The 23606-nt window shown below is 37.5% G+C and overlaps 1 protein-coding gene across 2 annotated transcripts in view; it reads left to right on the plus strand.

Moving 5' to 3' along the window:
- Positions 1-22018, plus strand: part of LOC110102559 (NADH dehydrogenase [ubiquinone] 1 alpha subcomplex subunit 8-A-like) — a 42471-nt gene extending 20453 nt beyond the window's left edge. For both annotated transcript variants that reach the window (XM_020830933.2, XM_020830935.2), the window contains exon 3: positions 21683-22018. In XM_020830933.2, the coding sequence (XP_020686592.1) occupies positions 21683-21818 (136 nt within the window). In that variant the 3' untranslated portion in view covers positions 21819-22018. The remainder of the gene's footprint in view (positions 1-21682) is intronic.
- The last annotated feature ends 1588 nt before the right edge of the window (positions 22019-23606 follow it).

Raw genomic sequence — 23606 nt, forward strand, 5'->3', positions numbered from 1 at the left:
GCCTCACTGACAAAAAACGCCTCGAGTCTTATTTACGTAATTTTAAACCTTGGGTCATATTATGTCCAAGGAAGGGGTGGCGATATATCAGCCAAAGGTGGAGGCTATGTTGAGATGACCTTGCCTAAGAATTTGAAGGAGTTGAGAGGATTCTTAGGTATGACGGGGTACTACAGGAGATTTGTAAAAGGGTACAACACTATAGCATGGTCACTAACAGAGCAACTAAAGAAATATGGATTCTTATGAGGATAGATAGTCATAACAACATGTGAGAAACTAAATAAGGCTAAGACCACTATACCGGTCTTAGCTTTACCAGACTTCACTCAGGCCTTCATAGTGGAGATAGATGCTTCAGGATACAGATTGGAGGCAATACTCATGCAGGATTGGCGACCCATTGCCTACTTCAGCCAGGTGTTGGCAGCCATAGCCGGGTTGAAATCAGTCCATGAGAGGGAGTTGATGGCCATTGTCTTAGCCATCCAGAAGTGACAACCCTACATGTTAGGTAGGCATTTCATTGTCAGAACAAATCAGAGGAGCCTGAATACTTTTTGGAGCAGCGGATGGCCACTGAGGAGCATCAGAGGTGGCTGTCCAAATTGTTGGGGTATGATTTCTAAATCCAGTATAGACCATGAGGGGAGAACACGGCGGCAGATGCCTTGTCTAGATGTATGGAGAAGCTACAGACAGTGGCAGTGTTTGTTCCTTTGATGCTGGATCGGGAGGCCATTAGGGAGGAGAGCGCGAGGGATGAAGATTTGGGGAAGATCAAGACAAATTTACTGAGGGAAGATGGTAGCCACCCAGGATGCTCAGTGGAGGGTGACAGATTGCTGTATCAGGGGAGATTCGTGATACACATGACCTCAATCCACATCCCAAACTACTCCAGGAATTTCATGTAAGCGTGGTTGGGGGGCCATTAAGGGGTGCAGAAGACCAACATGAGGTTAGCTTCAGAGCTTTATTGGAAGGGAATGCATAGAGATATAGAGGAGATGGTGGCCATGTGTGAGATCTATTAGCGGAACAAATACCTGGCTGTGCCACCAGAGGGACTACTACAGCCATTGGCATTACCGGGATGACTATGGGAGGAGTTATCCATGGACTTCATAGATGGGCTGCCCCGTTCAGAAGGCTTCACAGTGATTTTGGTGGTGGTGGATAGATTGAGCAAGTATGTTTATTTCATTCCCCTCCGACATCCTTACACCGCGGTGACAGTGGCTTCAGTTTTCATGAGAGAGGTGATTAGATTGCATGGGGTACCAGATGCAATCGTATCAGATAGAGATAAGGTCTTCCTTAGCCACTTTTGGAGGGACTAGGGAGTTGTTCAAATTACATGGGACAGTTCTGAAGAGGAGCATTGCTTACCACCCACAGACGGATGGCCAAACGGAAGTGGTCAACAAGAGCGTGGAGACCTACTTGAGATGCTTTGTGTCGGAGACACCCAAACTATGGCCAAGTGGCTATCATGGGCGCAGTATTGGCACATCACCTCTTTTCATTCTGCTTCTCAGATGACCCCATTCAAGGTGTTGTATGGAAGGGATCCTCCTCACTTGGTGCACTTGGAAGTAGCAGTACTCCAGTTTCTTCAGTGGATGAGTACTTGGGGGAGAGGGATAGAGTGTTAGAGGAGCTGAATAAACATCTACTAAGAGCTCAACAAATTATGAAGAAACAAGCTGATGGGCATAAGAAGGACATACAGTTTGAAGTAGGAGAGAGGATGTTCTTGAAGCTCCGACCATACAGACAAAAGACTGTCGCCAACAGGAGAAATGAGAACCTCGCTCCAAGATACTTTGAACCTTATGTATTATTGGAAAATATTAAAGCGGCAGCATATCGGTTGAAACTACAATCCACGACGACTATTCATTCAGTTTTCCATGTATCACAGCTGAGAAGATCCATTGGAGATTATATAGCCAGCTCGGAATTACCAACAACACTTACTGAGGATTTGGATGTGATTTTGGAACCCTTAGAGTTGGAGCTTCGCTAGAAAGAAGATGGAGCTAAGGAAGTGCTAATCAAGTGGAGGAATCCGCCTAACTATAATGCCACGTGGGAACTATACGAGATGGTGAAACAGCAGTTTCCTAGTTTTCACCTTGAGGACAAGGTGATTCTTTGGTAGGGTGGTATTGTTAGGCCGGTTCATCTTGAATCGGCCCAACCAGCCCAGAAGCCGGCTCAAGTATACAGGAGGCGGAACATGTTCGCCTCCTTAGGAACTTGCCGTCCACAATAGTGGGCCCCACTTGGAACAATTTGTGGGGAGAGGATTGGGCGGCTAGGGTGAGAGGAAAATTTTAAATTATGGATGTTTGAATTAGGGAATTATTGTATTAATAGTATGGCTTGTTTAGGATTAGGGTTATGCATGATTATTCGGTTCTTTGGAGTTTTCTCTTGGTGTCTTGGGCTCTAGAACTTGTTCTAGAGATTGGGAGAGAATGATCCTCCTCTCGAATTGAGAATTAATTGTATATTCGCTTTGGATTTCCCTAATATAATCCATTGATTTTGGATTGTTTTCATCACGTTCTTGTGTGTTTTCTCACTGTTTTTATCAATTATTGCTAGGGTTGCTTGCGAACTAAAGTATTTCCTCTTGGATTACTTGCGAACTCAAGTATTTCCTATGAAGTTGTTGCTAGTCTTGATATTGGAAGCTTGAATCTTAAAATTGAAGACTTGCTCTGATACTGATTGATGAAGCCACCAATAAAATGATTTGTTTGTGTCAGTATGAGCATAACTTGGGAAAATGGTGCAAAACCCTATGGGGAGAAATGAGAAATAATATTTGGGGGATGGATTTCAATCATCTTCCTTCATGCATAAGGGTCCTATATACAATGCTAAAAGGAAAAATTTTCACACATGCTCAAAGCCCCACATGCTTTATGAACAAGTTTAAATGAAATATTAGATCAAATGATCATGATTTTCAACTAAATTTTATATCATTATGGTTGGATTCGTTTGTGACTGCATCATTTGCATTACATATAGTTTTGAAGCAATTTCTGAAAAAGTTAAGGTTTTTTAATATTTTTATTGGACCCAAACATTTTTAGAAAGCTTAGGGTAGACTTGTAATTTTTAAATAATCTTAATGTAAATTTATAGTGTTGAGATTTTTGAGTTGTTGATCAATCTCACATTTTGATGTGATGTACCTAAGAGTTGTTGAGTGGCACTAATGTGGAAAGCTTTTATTGATCTTCTTTTCCATATAAAACTAAGCACGAGACCATATATATAATCCTAATGGATCATATTGATAGTCTCTCAGAAAGGGGACATGTTTATGATCCTATAAACTATACATGAGGTATCCTCAAATGGGTTTGATTCATCATTTGCACATATATATATATACAGTTGCCTATCCATATATACAATAGCTTAGTTTCCTCATGCTTGTAGTTTTAATTCATGAACTTTGAATGAACTACTTATACTATCACTTAAATCACAAATGCGATTTGCATGCTTTTTTTGCTTTATCAGCTTGATTTTGATTTCTTTCATGAGGGAGGAGCTTAGGGAAGTGTTGGAACCAGGGTTGGCTTAATGCTGGCTTCCCCCTCCCAAATTTTGGTTAAACCTCAGTATATCTATGTATAGTATGAAAATTTTATTAATAAATTTTCTTTTATTTATAGAAAATATGAAAACTTTTCCATCCTTATGTTTAGGATAAATCCTTTCACCCCCTTTAATAAATTTTGTCGTTAATTGAGGCCATTCTTTTTGTATACTCGCTCAAATTCTGTATCTTTAAGGGGATTTTGTGAGTGCCAATGTGTTTTCCAATGATACTGTAAAGATGGGTTTTTATTTGTTTCTTTTGCACAGTAATGTATTTTGTTTAATTCTTCATGTTGAGATTTGCTTTGTCTGGAATCTAGAGATCTTGGAAGCTCTTTGTTGTATCCCCTACACTATGGGTTCCTAGGTGGCTAAGTCTTGAGGAAAAATGTTTTATATCTCTATCATGTAGCCCCTGTTTGAGGGGGCCTGGCGAGTGATCATTGGTCTCTAAACTCACACCAAGAAATAAGGGTATTGGTATAATTACTAGTATCAGTGCTTAGGCTAAGATTTGGGTCTCCTCTTCTACTCCCAAAAAAAAAAAAAAAAACATTGGTGATGACAGTAACCTAAGCTTAAATGGGTTAACAATGAGAGTTCTCAATCAGTCAAAAATATTAAGGTAGAGATGAGCATTGGTGTTGACTTCATCCCATTGTCTAGGATGGGCGGTAATCCGACATTAGTTGGTGAATTAACAACATAAGGGGCCTTTACTCCAGGGAGGGGTATTTATTAAGGAGAGGGTTGAGGGTTGTTTATTCAGGGCTTGAAATAGAAAAAGGACATAGCAGACAGAAGGCGTCTACAAATACTTTCTAAATACCCCTGCATGTGCACTGTAATCTGTATACACATAGGTACACTAAAGGGGAAAATACGATCTTAACCCGCATGGGCCCCGGCGAACATGTTATTGGTACACATGTGACGTCTAGGGATGCAGGCGGAGGTCAATGAATGAATGAAGGTCACTCATTAAAATCCCAAATATAAGTGAAATGTTGGTTCACTCACAAGCAACAATGCCTGTTGATTGAGATGGCAATACGGGAGACCAATAATGGAGGATTCGTCCCCACAAGCAAGTGCAAATACATCAATACCACCCGAGATTGGTGAAAGGGTGGATTCGATACAGAAACAATGGATCTTCTACAAAATACTTCCAGGAGGTCGTCGTAGAAGACATGTATCCCCTGCAAATAAAGAGGCTAATGAATGAATGAAGGTCATTCATTAAAATCCCAAATAGAAGTGAAATGTCGGTTCACTCACAAGCAACAATACGAACTCATACAAGTCACTACAGAAGATCTGCAATACATACAAATCCTCTACGAATACAAATGTATGTATAACATGCCATCTATGGGTAGATGCAGAAAGACTTTAGTAAATGCAGTATCCTGAAGTCAATTTCAGTCTATGAAGAAATACATCTACCTACTTAGATGCAGCAGTAGCGGATGTACTGAAAAGACCAAAAATCACAACAAAATGCATGAAGAATATGACAAGTACGAGCTCATACGATCCTAAGGCAGGAGATTAGTTAGTGCACTATGACCCGCCTATAAAAATCAACAAATAGTGCACGACAGTCTACCTGTAAGAAGCAGCGAACAATTCTATATAGAAGCTGCTACGCCACCGGATCTGCAACATTCGTACAAGCAGACAGAAGGCGTCCACAACTATATCAGAATACCCCTGCACGTGCACTATAAATTGTATACACATAGGTACACTAAAAGGGGTAAAAATAATTATAAAACCCGCATGGGCCCCGGCGAGCGTGTTATTGGTATACACGTGACTCTAGCTCACAAAAGAGCCAAATGCCTAGTCGAAAATATCACTAGGATCCATTCTCAAACAATCTTTTGCCAGTAAGGACGTGGTACGTGTCCTCTAACCGGCAGTTTCGCCGCCAAATGGCACTGCAGGTAAACGGTTATGACCCGGGGCCCTCTGAACCGAGTGGTTTTGCCGCCAAATGGCATCACAGATAGCGGTTATGGCCAGAGCCAATACGCTCCTTAATGGCGTTAAATCCTTGAGATATGAATCAATAGGATATGATCGATAGGGCACAAAGCCCTCTGTTAGCTAAGGTGAATTCAAATTTGTCCCCTTAGACAAACATTCAACCTCGGTCTACAAGGTTCCCTTGGACGAAGCAACCCATGACTGCCGACAAGGATCCTTCCGTCAGGTTGGGTCGACTACCTCCTCTGGCTAAGTAGACCAGGGACCACGATGGCCCGGGACAACGGAACCATGGGATCTTGATCGGGCCCATCATCCATTCCCCCACCATCCGCTTTAAGTACTAGGGGGTGAAATTTCATATTTTAAATATCAAACTTTTCAATACTTTCCAAATTCCCAAATCCAATTTCTACCAATATCTAAACCATTGCTGCTACTATATGCCAGATAACACGTATCTATACGTATCTGATCGACGACTAGCCTTAATCGAAAGTTCTCTCTCGTGATAGGGAGGGGTAATTAACTATAGGGGCTTGCGCCTATAGGAAACCAGAACTCAGATCATAAAGTCCTCGCAAAATGAGGGCGAAATCTCTGGGTAGTGTCTTATCTACAAACCCATCTGCCTTCCAAAATTTACCTCGGAACTTAGTTCGTTAAAACTCCCTCGCCGAATAAGAAAAGCGAGTGGAGGCCGAGGCCGAATTTTCGGAGCCCACAGACCTTCAACCAAATAGGCTTGTGTCTCTAATTAAAGATGGATAGAGCAGAAGGAATTATGATTTTTCCGCTTTGGATGATTGTTTTTACAATTTGGTTGGCTTTATTAATAGTGTCTAAAAAAAACATACTTATTTATGATTTCAACAAAATAAGGGGACCTTACTTATATTTCTAGACGTGTTTTTTTTTTCAGCAAAGAGGCAGCTGTTGATTCACTAGCCCCTATTGGCTAGATCATATATATGGTCATCAGATGATACATATGGTCCGCTGATTTCCTGTCGGGTGCAATGTTGATGCATTTTTCGTCCCGACTCGACTCAAATCGAGTCAATTTGGACTTCATTGGTTCGATCAAATCCGATTCGCTAAATCGGACCTCGAACCTAAATCGCCTCGATTCACAATCAAATTTGATCAAATTAAATGCAATTAATCCCAATTAAAATCTAATCGATCAAAATTTACCCAAATCATTCCAAATCGAACCCAAATTAGCCTCGTCCAAATTTGATGCAATTTGGCGCTAATTTGAGTCCAACTTCGCTGAATTGGCTCGATCATACCCGATTGAACCTAAACTGACCCAAATTGGTTCGGATCGAGTCCAAATCGGGCTCAATATCAGCCCAATTTGTCAAATCTGAGTTCAATTGACTTTCCAAATTTATAAGTCAGATCATACGACTCAGATTTTTTGAAAATCTCACTCTATTTCCCGGTCCTCGGATATACGAAAATCCAGCAGTAGGATCCTTTGACTTTTGTGTTTAGAGAGAGTAGGAGGCGAGAGTGGGTCATTCGACTTGTGTGTGGTATCTAACCCAAAGACCGAGCATAGCGGGAGAGGATTCCTCCATTCCCTACGGGCAAGAGCAATCGGGAGGAAGGGTCGAACCTAGGTGGTTTTCTTCCATGCATTTCCAACCGAAGGAAAGTGGGCAAATGGGGGGTAGGGCTTTGGCGTGCATGAGCTTCAGCCTGTTTTTGTCCGTCCGAGTGAATCAGAGGGATCAAGGGAGGTGGACGAGCCTCCTGTGTGCATTTGGGGTGGGGAAGGCGAGAGGTGGAGGCTCGTGGACTTCCCGCATGCATGCATCTGGGTCGATCGAACGCCTCTTTGTGCGCATTCCTTCTTGATCGAGAGGAAGGGAGTTCGAACGGGTGGGGGGACCGAGCGCCAGGTGGAGAACTCTATTTCCTGCAACATACCTCTCCTTTCTGTTGGCTCGTATGCTGAAACAAAATCAAATCCACGTACCTGTCATGACCGGCCGAACCTATCCAGCATATCCCGCTGAAATCTCTGTGTATTCGGCGCCGATTCTATCAAATCCCGTAAATCCTACAGCTGCATCGATCCTCACCCGCTGGCATCGTTAAATGACCGAAGAGACGAGGCCTTCGGCCTGGGGGGGGGGGGGGGGCGGCTGTGTTTTGTCCCTCTACCCTGGGGGGCTCGCTAGTTTTGGCTCTCTCGATCTCTCCCGCTCGCTGCTTCTTCCCACTCGACGAGAGCCTCAAACTTCGGCCCTAGCTTCTGCGATCGAGCCTCCTTCCCATACGCACACAACCCCACTTCTCTCGCAGACGAAGCCTCTGACCCTAAACTTTCTCACACGCGACTGACCCCGTCTCCCTCTGTTTTGAACCCCTGCCTGCGTCGATCTCTTGCACAAGCCGAGAGCTTCTACTTTCCTCAACCAAACTCCTGAATCCCCTTTACCTCTTGTTCTCTGCCGAACCCCTACTCGTCGAAGCTCTCAAAGCCGCAAGCCAGAATTCTCATTGCCAAGCCTCCTGCTCGACTCTTCGTTCTCCTCCGATCCTAGCCCTCAACCCGTTGAAGCCTCCACCCGCAAGCTCTAAGCCACGATCTCCCTTCTCCTTATCCGACTCCTGCTCCTTGCCGACTAGAGAGAGTAATCCCTCTCTTAATCATTCTCCTAATCCCTCTCTGCATGACAGGAAGAAATCCGGTGCGACGCATGCGACGAGGCAGGTAAGCCTAGTGCACGCTTTTCTTAGCGTGGCCAGGACAACTCTAAGTACCCGTACGCGACTCTGTACCTGCGGGGAAACGACTGCTCTTTTCTTGTAACAGGTAACGAAGACCCATACACGCTTTTCTTAGCGTGGTGGAGACAAAGACTTTACACGGCTGATGTCCTCGTACGAGGGCACCTACCATACATGCTTTTCTTAGCATGATGGGAAAGACCCAATTTTTTGTAGTTTTCCCCTAAAAGGGGGAGACGCCAGGAGGTTGCAGAAATTTCTGGTGAATATATGACTACACTCAGACCTGTTTTGGGAATCAAATGAACATGAACTATGGACTTGTGGACCTAAATCTGAAAAAAAAATTTAAATGATTCCTAAATGTCAAATCCAAATAAAACAAGATCAAATTGGAGTCAAATCCAAATCAATTTGGACATATAATTGAACTTGCAAGGATTTGCAAATTTAAACCAAACAAAATGGCAAGAGGACCTGAACTTGTACATTGAACTAGAACCTGAACTCAAATGAGACACAACAGATTCGAACTCAAAGCAGAAGCTTGTGGACATTGAATTTGAATTGGGTATTATCAAGTTGAACTTGAATGCAGGAGACTTTGACATGGAGCCTTTGAACAATGCAGAGCAAATCATAGATGAGCATATTAATTATGACAAATAATATAAGCTCGCTAACGGTCATGTACAAGAAGTGCAGTGTGCTTGAAAGTAATAGTAGAAGAGATGCGATGAAGAAAGATGCCAGGGCATTCCTGCAACCTACAATACTTTTGCAACAAATAAGAACCCAATATGCAGTGGATCCCGGTTGACCCTAACCCGAATTTTTTCGGGTCGGGTTCGGGTTGTCTTTCAGGTTGTGTCAAAAATTGACACCCCTAGGTAACTCGATGTATGAAAAAGTACACCCCCCTGGCAGAAGGGAAGGGATGTTTGGACAAATTAGAACTAATCTTGCTGGTGTTCCAAAGTTTCTTCTTAGTCCTATACTTAAGAAGAAAACATATATGGTGTCCACAAATACTTGAAGTAACAATTCTATTCACTAAAGAGCTTGAAAAGAGTCCCTTTCAAGGCAGTGGCCCCGAATTTCAAGAAGGACCTCCCCAGTGAATGAGAAAAGGGGAGTCAACATCAAGATGATGAGATGCCTCATTTTATCCAAATAATAACTCCACCGGATCTGCAACATTTATAAAAGCAAATAGAAGGCGTCAACAATCTACAATACACCGCCACCGGATCCGCAACACTCGTATTAGCGGACATAAGGCATATATAATCCCTCAAATGAAATATTGCGTTCATTCAAATGATAATTACCTACACAACTAAAATATTTCAAAGTATCTTTGCACGTGCACCTTAGTTTGTATACACATAGGTACACAAAAGAGTATGTCCAATCAATGAAATCCTCAAGCCCCGCATGAGCCCCGACGAGCGTATTATTGGTACACACGTGACGCCTAGGGATGCTGCGCGGGTCAATAAGTGAATTCAAGTTCGAACCCGATCCTTCTATGCGGATCAATAGGAGTTGATAGGGTTCGAACCTTCAAACAAATACACAGTTGTGGCAATCAGTGTATTACATTCATATTAGGCCTTCAATGTCTATAATCAAAAGAGTTAATTAATAAAAGACATAAAACCTATGAAACCTGATCCTCCTAAGCAGGTAAATAGGAATAGACAGGTTCGAATCATCGAATAAATATGCGGTCATGAAATCGACCAGAATATTTATTTTATACATTCATATTAGGCCTTCAAGGCCTATAACAAAAGAAATTCATTCACAAAGGCACAAAGCCTACGAAACACGATCCTTTATCGATAACTCGACAGAGTCGACAAGGTCCAGTCAATGAAATGGAAATGACCCCAAAGTACACCCCGATGATGGCCGTGTTGAATAGAAAATCTCAACCGGAGGGGTTAATTTCAAATAGTCTGAAATGCCACCCAAATACTCATGAAATCCAATCCAAAATACCAAAAACTCAAATATTTAAAATTGAAATAATCCATCAAACCACTAAAAGCACAATCCATCCACCTCCGCAACAATTTGCCGAGGTGGATAAATTAAAATTTACTTAAGCTCACATAGAGCTAAATGCCTGGTCGAAAATATCACTAGGATCCATTCTCAAACAATCTCCTGCCAGTAAGGACGTGGTACGTGTCATCTAACCGGCAGTTTTGCCGCCAAATGGAACCGCAGGATAAACGGTTATGACCCTGGGCCATTTGAACCGAGTGGTTTTGTTGCCAAAGGGCACCATGAAATATCGATTATAGCCTGAGCCATTACATTCCTTATTGGCATCAAATCCTTGAGATATGAATCAATGCGATATAATCGATAAGGCACAAAGCCCTCTGTTAGCTAAGGTGAATTCAAATTTGTCCCCTTAGACAAACATTCACCCCAGGTCTATAAGGTCCCCTTGAACGAAACAACCCATGGCTGCCGACAAGGATCCTTCTGTCAGGTTGGGTCGACTACCTCCTCTGACTAAGTGGACCAGGGACCACGATGGCACGAGACGATGGAACCAAGGGATCTTGATCGGGTCCATCATCCATTCCCCCACCATCCGCTTTAAGTGAAAGATGGTGCAATTTCAAATTTTAAATATCAAATCTTCATATTCTCAACCATTTCCAAAATCTCCAAATCCTAAGCCCATTGCTGCTACTATATGCATGATACTATGTATCTATAGATATAATGTATCTGATTGACGACTAGCCTTAATCGAAAGTTCTCTCTCGTTATCGGGAGGGGTAATTAACTATAGGGGTTTGCGCCTATAGGAAACCAGAACTCAGATTATAAAGTCCTTGCAAAATGAGGGTGAAATCTCTGGGTAGTGTCTTATCTAACAAACACATCTGTCTTCCCAAAATTTACCCCGGAACCTAATTCCCTTAAAACTCCCCCGCCAAAGAAAAAAGCAAGAAAATGCGGGCGGAAGCCAGGGCCGAATTTTCGGAGCCCACACTTTCTCTCTTCCAATTGAAAGAAAACTTCCTTCCTCCTGTTACTGTTGTCTCTCATTCAAATAGGGAGGGAAGTGGAAAATATTGAGTTAGAGAGGCTTCTGAGGGGTTTGGAGATTGAGGGCTCATTGTAGGTTCTTTTTCTTTTCTCCACCAAGTCCGGCGAACTCGTGGCGATGAAATCAGCCACCCGGAACATTCTTGATAGCATATTTCGCCTTTCCTTCAGTTTCTCGCCTTTGCAAGGTGAGTGGATAGTGGGATGTGTCGTGACTACCCGGCGAGTTAAAATCGTTCAAAAACTTACTGAAAACTAGGTCTCTAAGCCTCTTAGTGTGCATTTGACGTTCCAAATGCCTTGGGTCCCTAAAAAACCATGCACTATGTTTTCCAAAACCCAAAATAAGTCCCTATTTGTTGTCCTCTATGCAAAATAGTGGAAATGCAGTGATTTCCACTTGTTTCCTCTTATGTGAGAGCCCGAGAAGGATACCAATGAGCGTATGTTTGCCCGATCGGCAATGCTTAAAGTTGCGCAATTGAGTATTGAGGCTTTTTTGTTCATGAGGTGAGGCGTAAACTTCAAGGCATTTTGAGGCATAAGCCTTAAAATCAAAAAATTGTGTAAAGTGATAATAAATGTCAAGAGTGATTTTTTATATAATACTTAAATAATATATTAACTGATGACATATTAACTTCCTATTAAATTATGAATTAACAATACATACATACAAAACAAAAAATTGCACAAGATATAAAGTGACAAGTGATAAATTGTGTGAAATAGAATTAAAAGTCAAATATTATAAGAGCAAAACAATATTAAATATACAAATTGCATAAAAGTATCATATAACATCAAGTTCAACTCTAAATTTCTTCTTTCTCAATCCTTTACTCATTTTACATTTAATTCCTAATGAAAGATGAAATAGTTGGCAACAACTTAGGAATCATTTGCACTATTATTGCTGAGGTGGTCTTTATCTAAGTTGTCGTCATAACAAATCGGTTAATCCCCTGCCTCATTTTGTAGAGTCGAATGCCTCCCAATATGTTTCTTTTTAATTTATATCAATCATGTTCATCTTTTAGAAATATTTTCATCAACATACATATGAGATTAATGCTCCAAAATTTTTGGAGTGGTGGTGTACAGCTTTTAAGTGATTGTTAGTGACAGCTACGATGTTGTTGGTTGCGGCGAAGGCCGCGGGCTGGATTAAGAGGAAATTGTTACACTCAAATGTACATGAAGGCGTGATTTATGTTAGTTTTAACAAAAAAAATATATAAATAGGGTGAGGTGTAAGCCTCACACTAGCGAGGTGAGGCGTGACTCAACCAAGCTGAGGTGCAAGCCTCATAAAAAAATTAGAGGCGTAAGCCTCGAGGCGTAATCCTCGAGGCGTTTATCACTAGAATTGCGCCGAGGCGGGTGTCAAGTCGAGCCTTATATTGCGCAATTTTAAACAATGCGGATTGGTATTTGGCAACTTTCAATGCTTGGTTGCATTCATATTGCATGCCTAGTCATTGCTCAGGCTAGATGTTGACATTTAATCCTTAATCCAATGTCAATATATATGATCCAAGTGTGTAAGTTGCATGTGATGTTTTCTTTTCCTAAAATCACATATCATGATAAACTTGGTAAAAGGTTTAGGAGAGTTTGCATTTTAAATTTGAAAGCCTCTAAAGTTTGGTGAATGCTTATGATGAATTTGTTGACTAAGAAAAAAGAGATGTTCATATGATCAAATCATTATGAGATCTATCATAGGCCTCAAAAGGCCTATGCCATAAATATCATAATGTATATGGTTACCCATATTTATGGTTGACATTCTTGCCAAATCTGTGGCACCATGGTGGCAATCATCATTTCCTTGAAATAATCCTCAACCTTTAGAAGTTTGGAAGGCAACTAAATAGGTTCATTTTATTCTAAAATAAATTTAAGATGTAGTATGGGCCCTCAAAGGTCCATGAACACTCATGTTTAGAGTTATTTAATCCTGACCTAAAAAGACCTAGTTAGAAAATATTAAGAATGACCTTTCTTTATTAGATTTAAATGAGAATTTGACCTTTAATAGGACACAATGGAGAAAAAAGATTCATGTAGCCGACCCCACATAGTGGGATAAAGGCTTGATGTTGTTGTTGTATATAACCTCAAATTAGAGGTTTGAAGTGAAACGATCAAAACATATACATGTTGTGGGCCGTTTGCTAACTCATTTACTAAAATTTTACAAATCTATAAGCATACTATTTAATTCCTAAATGCTTGTAAAGCATAGGTGGAATAATCCATGGACTTCAAAGATTTATGGATTATATCGCATCTTATTTTAGAATTATTTAAGTATGATTAATGTGATTTACGAAATTGAAAGGTTTGAGTGCAACATTAATCAAGTTGAGCATATGATAAATCTCCTAAAAATGATAAATCATATGCATGCATTTCTAGGTTCTTTAAATCATACCAAATTTGATTTTAAAAGCTCTTAGAAGTTGTAGGAAATAATCTTCCCTCCAGAGTCCAAAACACTCTTCCAAAATCTAGAGAGCTCTCTTTCGAATGCTTTTTTCCCTCATGTGCAACATTGTACAGCCTCTCTAAAGCTCCAAATGTTCTATTCATGAATCATTGGATCTTAGAACCTAATTCTAAGTCATCCCATTTTTGTTGAAACACAAACAACAAACAATCATTTTCATCATGCATAATATTTAGAGTATCCTGAAGGCTTGAAGTGTTATATTGCATGAATTATAGCATACCATAGGAGCTCTCTTGTCGATTCTCCTCCTCCTCATGCATGATGATTTGAAGCCTCCCAAAGCGCCAAACACATTATTGGATGAATCATTAAACTTTAGAGCCAAATCCTAAGTTCTTCTGGACCCGATTGTTCAATCCAAAATCAATAGTTGATCCCTTTGACATAGGATCCAAGTCCTAGTTTCCATTTACTTAGCCTAAATTAAGTGAATGATCACCTCTCCTTGAACACCAAATGTTCAAAGAGCATCCTCAACTTGCAATCCTTAAATTGCATTTCTCCTCTCATTTGCCTAGACCTGAATTAGCCAAATGTACATCCATCTTTTTGAATACAAAAATCCTCTCGATTTGTAGCCTCAAAGCTACAAATCTCCTCTCACTTTTATGGGCTCCAAATGCTTTAGAAGATCTCCAACCTTAGCTCAAAAGCTTTAGGTCCATTTTCTCCTCTTTCATCCTCCAAGTTATAGGAGATTTCTTTCTCTTTAGCTCCAAAAAGTTAAGGAGAATTCTCCAAAATTTAGCACAAAAGCTATATGTTGGACATCCTCTTTTTCTCCAGTTAGCTTCAAAAGCTAAAGGGAATTCCCTTATACCCTAAGCAAAAAAAGCTGTATGTTGGATTGCTCCAAAAGCCCAAAAGCTATATGTTGGATTCCTCTATCCCCCTCTTCTTAGCTCCAAAATCTATGGAAGATCTTCCAACCCCTAGCACAAAAAGTTGTGTGTTGGTCATCTCCTTAGATCTAAAATCTAAGCAGCCTTTCACTTAATATAACAAATGATTTTCTCCTTTCATGACATTTAAAATACATAAACTTTAGATGTCCTATAGGAGCCTTCCTTTGTTGAAATTTACCTTACCAAATTAGATGAATTTCACAAAGTCCTAAATGGAACTCTTAAGTATAGTCATCTTATATTATTAGATAAACATTCATCTCTTATCCAAACACTAAAAGAACTCTTAAAATCTCTAAAATTGGCTAAGTTTTTTTTGATACTATGATTAATCATCTCAACCAAAAGGTGTGATGCTTGTATCATTGTATCTTAGGATTTCACAAGTAGCAGACTTGGCTCAAAGCAAGCAGTGATTGCTTTATCGATTTTTATAACCCTCCTAAATATGAAACACTTAAAAGCTAAATAAAATATTTAAGTCACAAATAACTTAAAGAGAAATTATCACTGGATTAAGATTAAACGTCTTCTTTCTTCAATAAAACAAAAACATCCTTTATAGTGTGACATGCCACACAGCCACTAACACTTAGGTGCACACCCCTAGACATGCTAAGATTAAGATTTTTCTTTTATGAGCATGTGATTGATGTTTTGATATGCCTTTTTTATTATTTGTGTTGTTGGTACTTATCCTTAAGTGGTTAATATATAAATATATATACATGCTCTTTTTGCAGGTGGCTATGTCTAAGAGGGGTTGTAATAAATAATAAATAAAAATTCTTGCTCACAGATGCTGCTGAACATCCCCCCCCCCAAACCCCAAACAAAAAAAAGAGAGGCATGATCAATAAAATAAAAGTAGGGCTTAATACTTTAAGTGTCAGACAATTCTGGATGATTGTTTATGTTTTATATATAAACATGCTCCTAATCTTTCTCCTATTTTGCATATTTGAGTCTTCTATATTTTTATATGTATTTAATATATTTAGGTGTAGTTGAGCATGTAATGTATATTTAAAAGAAATGTAAATTAGGAGGATGAGCCTACCAAATGTGAATTCCAATACCTATCTAAAAATAAAACTTGAAGATCCCCACAGGCAGAGTTTGTAAAAATTTATATGGGTTGTATAATGACAGACAATTCAGCTGCCAACAATAATTGTAGTGACTTTGACATTTACATTCCTGCTTTAGTTGATATGTATATATATATATATATATATATGCCAACACGTGTTGATTATTTATTGTGTACGCATTAGAAATATCTGTTTTTCATAGGTTTCTTTTTTGTCTTTGTTTAAGGGTGGCCTAGACTTGTTTGATGCGGTAGGCTATAATAAAAACAACAACAGTTATTTATCCCACTATATGGGGATGGTTACATGAATCTTTTTCTCAATGATGTCTTGTTAAGAGTCAAATTCTCATCTAAATCTAATAAAGAAAGATCATTTTTAATATTTTCTAATATTTTCTAGTGGGATAAAGGCTTGTTGTTGTTGCTGTTGTTGTTTAAGTCTTTTTACATCCACCTCTACTTTCTTAACATAAGTCAAATCTAATACATATATTTTCCTAACCGGGTCATCAGAAGGCCGTCGTTTTATGTGACCAAACCATCTAAGATGACTCTCTCTAATCTTATTATCCATTGGAGTTACTCCAACCTTTTCACGTGTATGCTCATTCGTATCCTGTCTATAAGAGTGAAGCCACTCATCCACCTGAGCATTCTCATTTCTGCAACACTTAACTTAATATTATGCTTCTCTTTAAATAACCAACATTCTGCACCGTAAAGCATTGCAGGTCTCACTACCATCTTATAATATTTTCCCTTAAGTTTGAGAGGGATATTTCTATCACACAACAAGCCTGATGCATTCCTCCACTTCAACCATCAAACTTGAATTCTACTAATAATATCCCCATTTATTTCGCCTTCACTTTGAACAATAGACTCAAGGTATATACAACGTGTACTCTTACTAATGACTTGATTGCCCAAAGTCACAATCCCCACACTAGATCTATTATAACTAAAATTACACTTTATAAATTCAATTTTAGATTTACTAAAACGAAAGCCTTTAGACTCTAAGGTTAATCTCCATAATTCAAGTTTACCTTCATCTTACTCTATAATCTTATCAACAAGAAGAATATCATCAACAAAAAGAATACACCAGGGTACAACCTCTTGCAAATGTCTAGTGAGAACATCTATGACTAAAGCAAAAAAAATATGGGCTTAAGGCTGATCCTTGATGTAATCCAACTGAAATAGGAAAATACTTGGTCAAACCACCTTGTATTTGAACACAAGCAACAACCCCTATATACATATCCTTAATGACTTGTATAAAACATTATTAACCCCTTTCTTATGTAAAACTCTCCATAGCATTTCTTCAGGAATTTTATTATATGTTTTCTATAAATTAATAAAAATCATATATAAATTCTCTTCATTCTCTCTATATGTCGCCATCAAACCTCTAAATAAATGGATATCTTTCATAGTAGACCTACCTGACATGAATCCATATTGATTTTGAGAAACATTATTATCACACCACAACCTATGCTTGATAACTCTCTCCCAAAGTTTTAAAGTATGACTTAATTCCTATATAATTCACACAATCTCTTACATCACCTTTATTCTTAAAAATATGAATCAATACACTAATTCTCCACTCATCTGACATCTTTTTAGTCTTCAAAATAATATTATAAAGTTTAGTAAGCCAAGAAATTCCTTCATCTCCTAAGCATTTTAACATCTCTATTGGAATAAGAAATTTAGGTAGGCTCTTAGCATAAAATTAAATTTTCCACTCATTAAAAATGTAAACAATCTAAAAGCAACCTTAGGGGTCACATTTTTTCTAAATAAAAGAAAAATTGCTTGGCTAATTTCAAGGAGCAAAGTTTTTCAAAAATTTAAAATGATCATACATAGCCAAATGTGGCACATTTAGTTAGCATTCATTTAAGGACTAGATAACAAAAAATCTACTTTCTTTGTGAGTCAGCATTGTGCATAACCACATGATCAGGCATCTTAGCCTCAAAGTCAAGTTTTAAGCGCTACTTTTTAAGCAAAACAACATTCTTACTCTTTATATGCATTTGAGACTATATGATTTTAAAAGCATTTAGGTGGGTTAGCTGGTAGCTCTTTGTAGGCAGAATAATTAATCTAGAGGTCAGGATGGCCATGCCTCAGGTGAGGTGTAGTTTATAAGTCACTTATACTTCATGCCTCAGATGAAGTGTAGTTTATAATTTTTGGATTTGGTTAAATTATAAACTTGAAAATTATCAGTAATCAGATTGGGTTGATTTTGTGTTAATCATACCTTCTATCCTTGGGATGAGTAGTTTATAAATAGATGTTTTGAGGCATATAATTTTACAAATTTTATTTAAAAATTTTTCTCTAGTTATCAATCTTATGCGTAAGTTGAATATGCGATTCATTCAAGTTTGGTAAAAGTGTGCCTACCTAATTCTTGGGAAAGATATCTCCTTATATTGGCAGGAGGCTTGGATATCTTCTATGAACTTTTCCTTAATCCAATTTCTTCTACATGCTTTATTATGGTTACTTGTGTTCAAGACTTTATTCAAATTTGGCCTAACTGGGGTTCTACTTTTGGTTATTGAATTATAACTACTTGCTAATTTTGCATGATCAATTTCTTAGTTTCGTTTAAATTTTTTTTGATCATTACTTCTTGTTTTTATTTTTACATTTAAATAAGATTAAGTTTTTGGCTAATTTAATGGCTTGTGATCTATTTTTTCCAAGTTCTCTTGAGTGAATTGGATACATTGCTCATTCACATTGCATTTAAAAATCTTAACTCTAAATCTTGCTTCATAAAATGAGTGATAAACTTGCCCTATATGGACCCTTAGATTACTTGTTAGAAATTGGTGAAATCAACATAAGCACATAGTGAAAAAGAAGAACAGAAAAAATAAAATAAAATAACATTAGCTTACAAAACAAATAAGAATTTTATGCATGTTCATCCAATTAATGGCTGCATCATATTCTCATTGTGATAGAAAACACTTGAAGATTTCAAGAATTTTCTATCAATCTTTGGAAAACAGAGAAAATTCTCCACAATAATCCACACAAAATTAGAAAAACGGTTGATAATTTATATTATTTGACGAAATAGAAATGGAAAATACAAAGATACAATTAATCCTCTATTCGAGAGGAGGATCTCTCTCCCAAATCTCTAGACGCCGATAGAGCCCAAAAATTTAAGAGATATCAAATTTAAGCCAAATTCAAGATGCCATAACCTAGGAAAACAAATTATTTAATGCATACAATCCAAAAGAAAATCTCTAAACATCCATACATTCAAATTTCTCTTCTAACTCTCCCAAAAATTCTTCCTAAATAGCTCGGTTGGCCCGGGCGTGCGTTCGACGCGTACAACAGGCTGAAGTTCCACCTGTTTCGTCCGTAAGTCAGTCCTGTATGGACCGGCTGGACCGGTCTAACAATACTCCCCTTCCAAAGTTTCACCTTGTCCTCAAGGTGGAACAAACGAATCTGCTACTGAAACACTTGACTAATACCACTATACTGAAAAATGGACTGACATTAAATCGAACGATCCTTGCCTCGAGCATCTCCTTGATTAATCTCTCAATCTCTTTGTTCTGGATTTGAGGATGACGATATAGATGAACACTAATAGACGGGACTCCTTTCTTTAAGATGATAACATACTCACTTTCTCGCAAAGGATTCAACCCTTGAACTTGCTGGAACACCTCTCGATACTGTTGTAGGGTTGGTAGAATCAAGTCTGGTGGTTCTATCTTCTCCCCGTCTTTTTCCCTTTACAAATTCTGCAGCTCCATTAAAAGTCTCACTCCTTCACCATTTCCTTTTCTCTCTCCTTGGAAGTGGCTGCAAAAGTAGCATCCCCTCTTCTTCCCCCACTATTTCCACCTCCTGATTCTCTCTCATAATCCATATATTAGGGTTACTCCCATTTTCTTTGATGTTGTCGGTTTGGTTTGGTCCCAAGCAGCTTATTTATCATCTCCTCCATGATAGAAAATTTCTCATGGATGATTGAAAATAGTTTTTTAAAATCCGAAGTCTTTTCTACACATTCTGATTTCAATTGCCCAATCTCGCCTTCCAATACTTTTACTTTTCTTCCAGCCATGGGTGCTTGGATTGAACAGCTATGATACCAATTTGATAGGAAACACTTGAAGATTTTAAGAATTTCCTATCAATCTTTGAAAAATAGAAAAAAATTCTCCGCAAGAATCCACATACAATTGATCCTCTATGTGAGCGGAGGATCTATCTCTCCTTAATCTCAAGAAACCGCTAAAGCCCAAAAACCTAAGGGATCACAAATTTCAACCAAATTCAAGATGCTCTAACCCTAGGAAAACAAACTATTTAATGCATACAATGTAGAAGGAAATCTCTAACAGTCCCTACATTCAAATTTCCCTCCTAATTCCCCCAAAAATTTTTCCTAAACAACTTGGCTGGCCCGGGCATGCATTTGGCACGTACAGGAGGCGGAAGTTCTGCCTGTTTCGTCCGTAAGCCGGTCCTCCCATATGGACCGGTTGGATCGGTCCAGTGGACTGGTCTAACACATCGCTACAAAATTTTTTATGATTTATTGTGGAGAGTTACAGCTGAATTTATCTTTTTTCAACATAAGATGACCCCCTCTGTTTTTTTAAGAATTAAGAAAAAAAATTGGGCAACTTAAAATTACAACAAAAATCAAGATCCATAACTTAACATTATTTTGCAAGAAGCAAAATTCTATCCTTTGATTTATTAGATGAGTATCAAATGCTAAATTTAGAGGCTAATTTGTCCGAACTGGGCAGATTTTATGGAAATTTGCTTGTTTATTCTCTAGAATCGGCGCATCAAGCAATAATTTTAGCAAGTTTATTTGTTTTTATTAGTTTATTTATTTAATTTATATTATAATTTCAATACTTTGGGACATGCCTGTGATGATGGCTTTGATGGGGATGTATTTTTTATTTCCCAGTATTATGTTGATCTATATGTTTTGGAATAATGTTGGGACTATTTTTCCGTGTTTGGCTTTACAGGATTGTAACTGTTTCCGTGGCATTTTTGTTTCCGATTCTTTTAGTATATATATGGGGATATTTAGGTCAATTAAGACAAATTCTTCTGCACACTACATACATAAGAGTCGAACTCATGACCTCTTAATTGGTAGCCAAATCTCCTAACCAATAGACCAAAATGAGCTGTGTATGGCTGTTTTATAGGGCTATAGTTATGTATTTTTTGCTTGTAAATAAAGCAAATTGGCTTATTTATTAGTTTGAAATCTGTGAGCGTTAAGTTTTATTGTGAATTCTATACATTGCATGATTTTTTCTTGTATTAGGAGACTTCAACTCTAAACCGTTATCCCTCAGAATACTAGCAAGAGAATCTAGCTTTTGATGAACGCGGTGATTAATGATAGCGAATTCTGATGCCAACTTATAGGCATGCATTAACTAACATAACCCCTAAAAATGCTTCCAAAATAAATACTCTAAATAGTGGTGCCGTACTTCCCTTTGTGTGGAATGATTTGAGGAAGAATACTTCTCGGTTATATCCTAATAATACCATTTAAATGTGGCTTGTCTTTCAGGGTTCTAAATAGCTCTGTATAATTTTATTTAATAGCATTTTTTGTCAAATCTACAGATATGTGAACTTACACTTGGCTAATTTCAGGCTTAAATCACTTCATCAGACATGCCCCAAGGAGATGGATGCTTATGCTGGCTGCTTATACTACCACACTAACGAGTTCGAATTTTGTCGCAAAGAGCAGGAAGCTTTTGAGATGGCCTGCCCCTTGTCTGAGTAAGTCTGTTCCAATGAATTACACTACTATTATGAATAATCAGAAAGTATTTGAATCTTCAAACTCTTGGCAACTTCTGAAGCTTATATTGCGAATACATTGTATATGTTTCTGATTCTTTTCAGTTTACTGCAAAGAATAACTTCATTTACTCTGTTGACATCCATCTGTGGATATTTATGCTACTGCAAAGAGTTTTTTTTTTTTTGTGCTTTTTTCATTTTAGTAAGCTCTTTACCTATGGTGGCCATGGCGCTTTTATCTTTCTTGCTTTTGCCCAAAGAATGCCTGCCTGTTTTTATTCCAAGTTGTTCTGCTGTCATTCTGGTAGCTTTAATGGAGCCATGATGTGTTACTGATTGTTTTGAATTTTGATTTGGAATCAAAAAGTTTTTTTTTTTTTTTAATTTTTTTTTATACCTTTCTCGGCCTTTTGGCTAAGATCATGTGTAAAAAGTTATTTTTGTTTTATAAGTTTACCAAATTGTGAAAACTAAAAAAGGATATTCTGACCAAATTATTTATCAAAATAGTGCTCAAAATCATTAGATTTATATTGAGATAAGTATAACAAAATTTTTAATTGATTATTTATTTATTATATATCCATTTCAAATTATGCTATGTGAGCTATGCATGGTTTAGATTGCATAGCTCACTATGGAAGTGTTTCTGCAGGCTTAGTGGAAATTATGCTATGCAATCTAATAGTTATTATTATTATTATTATTATTATTATGAGCTACAAACATTTCTTATAAAAATATAAAAATTTAGCAGCATGTATTTGATTGATTTGAATGTTTTGATTGTAAAAGTTAGAAAATTGGATCAATCAAATTATTTTTAAATTAAAATAAAATAAATTGAACTTCAATTTGATCAATTAAATATGATTTTGGATTTTTCAAAATTTCATTAATTTCAATACTGAATCAAATTATTTTTAGTTTAAGTAATATATATTTAAAAAGAATATAAAATAATATTTGTTAAAATTTATAATTTTAGTGTGTTGAACAAATAATATTCAAGTTGATCCTTATTATACTTATTTATTTTTGTTGATTTCATTAATTAGATTTTATTATACCCTCATAAGGAGCAGGTGTTTCAGGCTTGTTATAAAAATCATGTCCCAATGAATTCAAATATGTTGAATTAAGCTTCATTTGTGATAGCTTCCTTATTGTTTTCTGAAGTAAATTTTCAATATAAAAATTTTTTGAAATAAAAATTTTTGTATTGCAAAATTGTTTTAGAAAGTAATAAAAAAAGTTGTCCTAAATGAAATCTTAATCTAAATACTTGATTGAGTTAATTGATTTTCTTAGGGAAAAAAATTATTTTGCTTCTTCAAATATAGCATTTGAACAAAAATCCTAAGTAATTCCATGTAGAATATCAACTAAGAATTCCATTAAAAAAATTATATCTAAACAAAATTTTATGTTCTGAAAAAGTAATACAAAATATAATATAAAATTAATGCAATGTATTTAAAATATTTAAAGTTATTTGATGAGAGTAAAATAAATGATGTGATTTTTTTTTTTGTTTGATTTGAAATAAAATAAGTGTGGTTGTAAAATAAAAAAGGGTGGTTAGTGGTTTGGTGGGCAGCAATGTAGCGACGATCAATGGTGATTGTGGTCGGCGGTAGGTAGGGGTAACCGATCAGTGGGGATTGCCAGCAGTGGATGGGCAGTTGATAAAAGATGTGGTAGTTGATGGTGGTAATAGCAAAGAATGTATAGTGCATTAGAAAATTAGTCAAATCTAATGATTTTC

This window comes from Dendrobium catenatum, unplaced genomic scaffold (genome assembly GCF_001605985.2).
Source record: "Dendrobium catenatum unplaced genomic scaffold, ASM160598v2 fragScaff_scaffold_716, whole genome shotgun sequence".
Taxonomy (NCBI): domain Eukaryota; kingdom Viridiplantae; phylum Streptophyta; class Magnoliopsida; order Asparagales; family Orchidaceae; genus Dendrobium; species Dendrobium catenatum.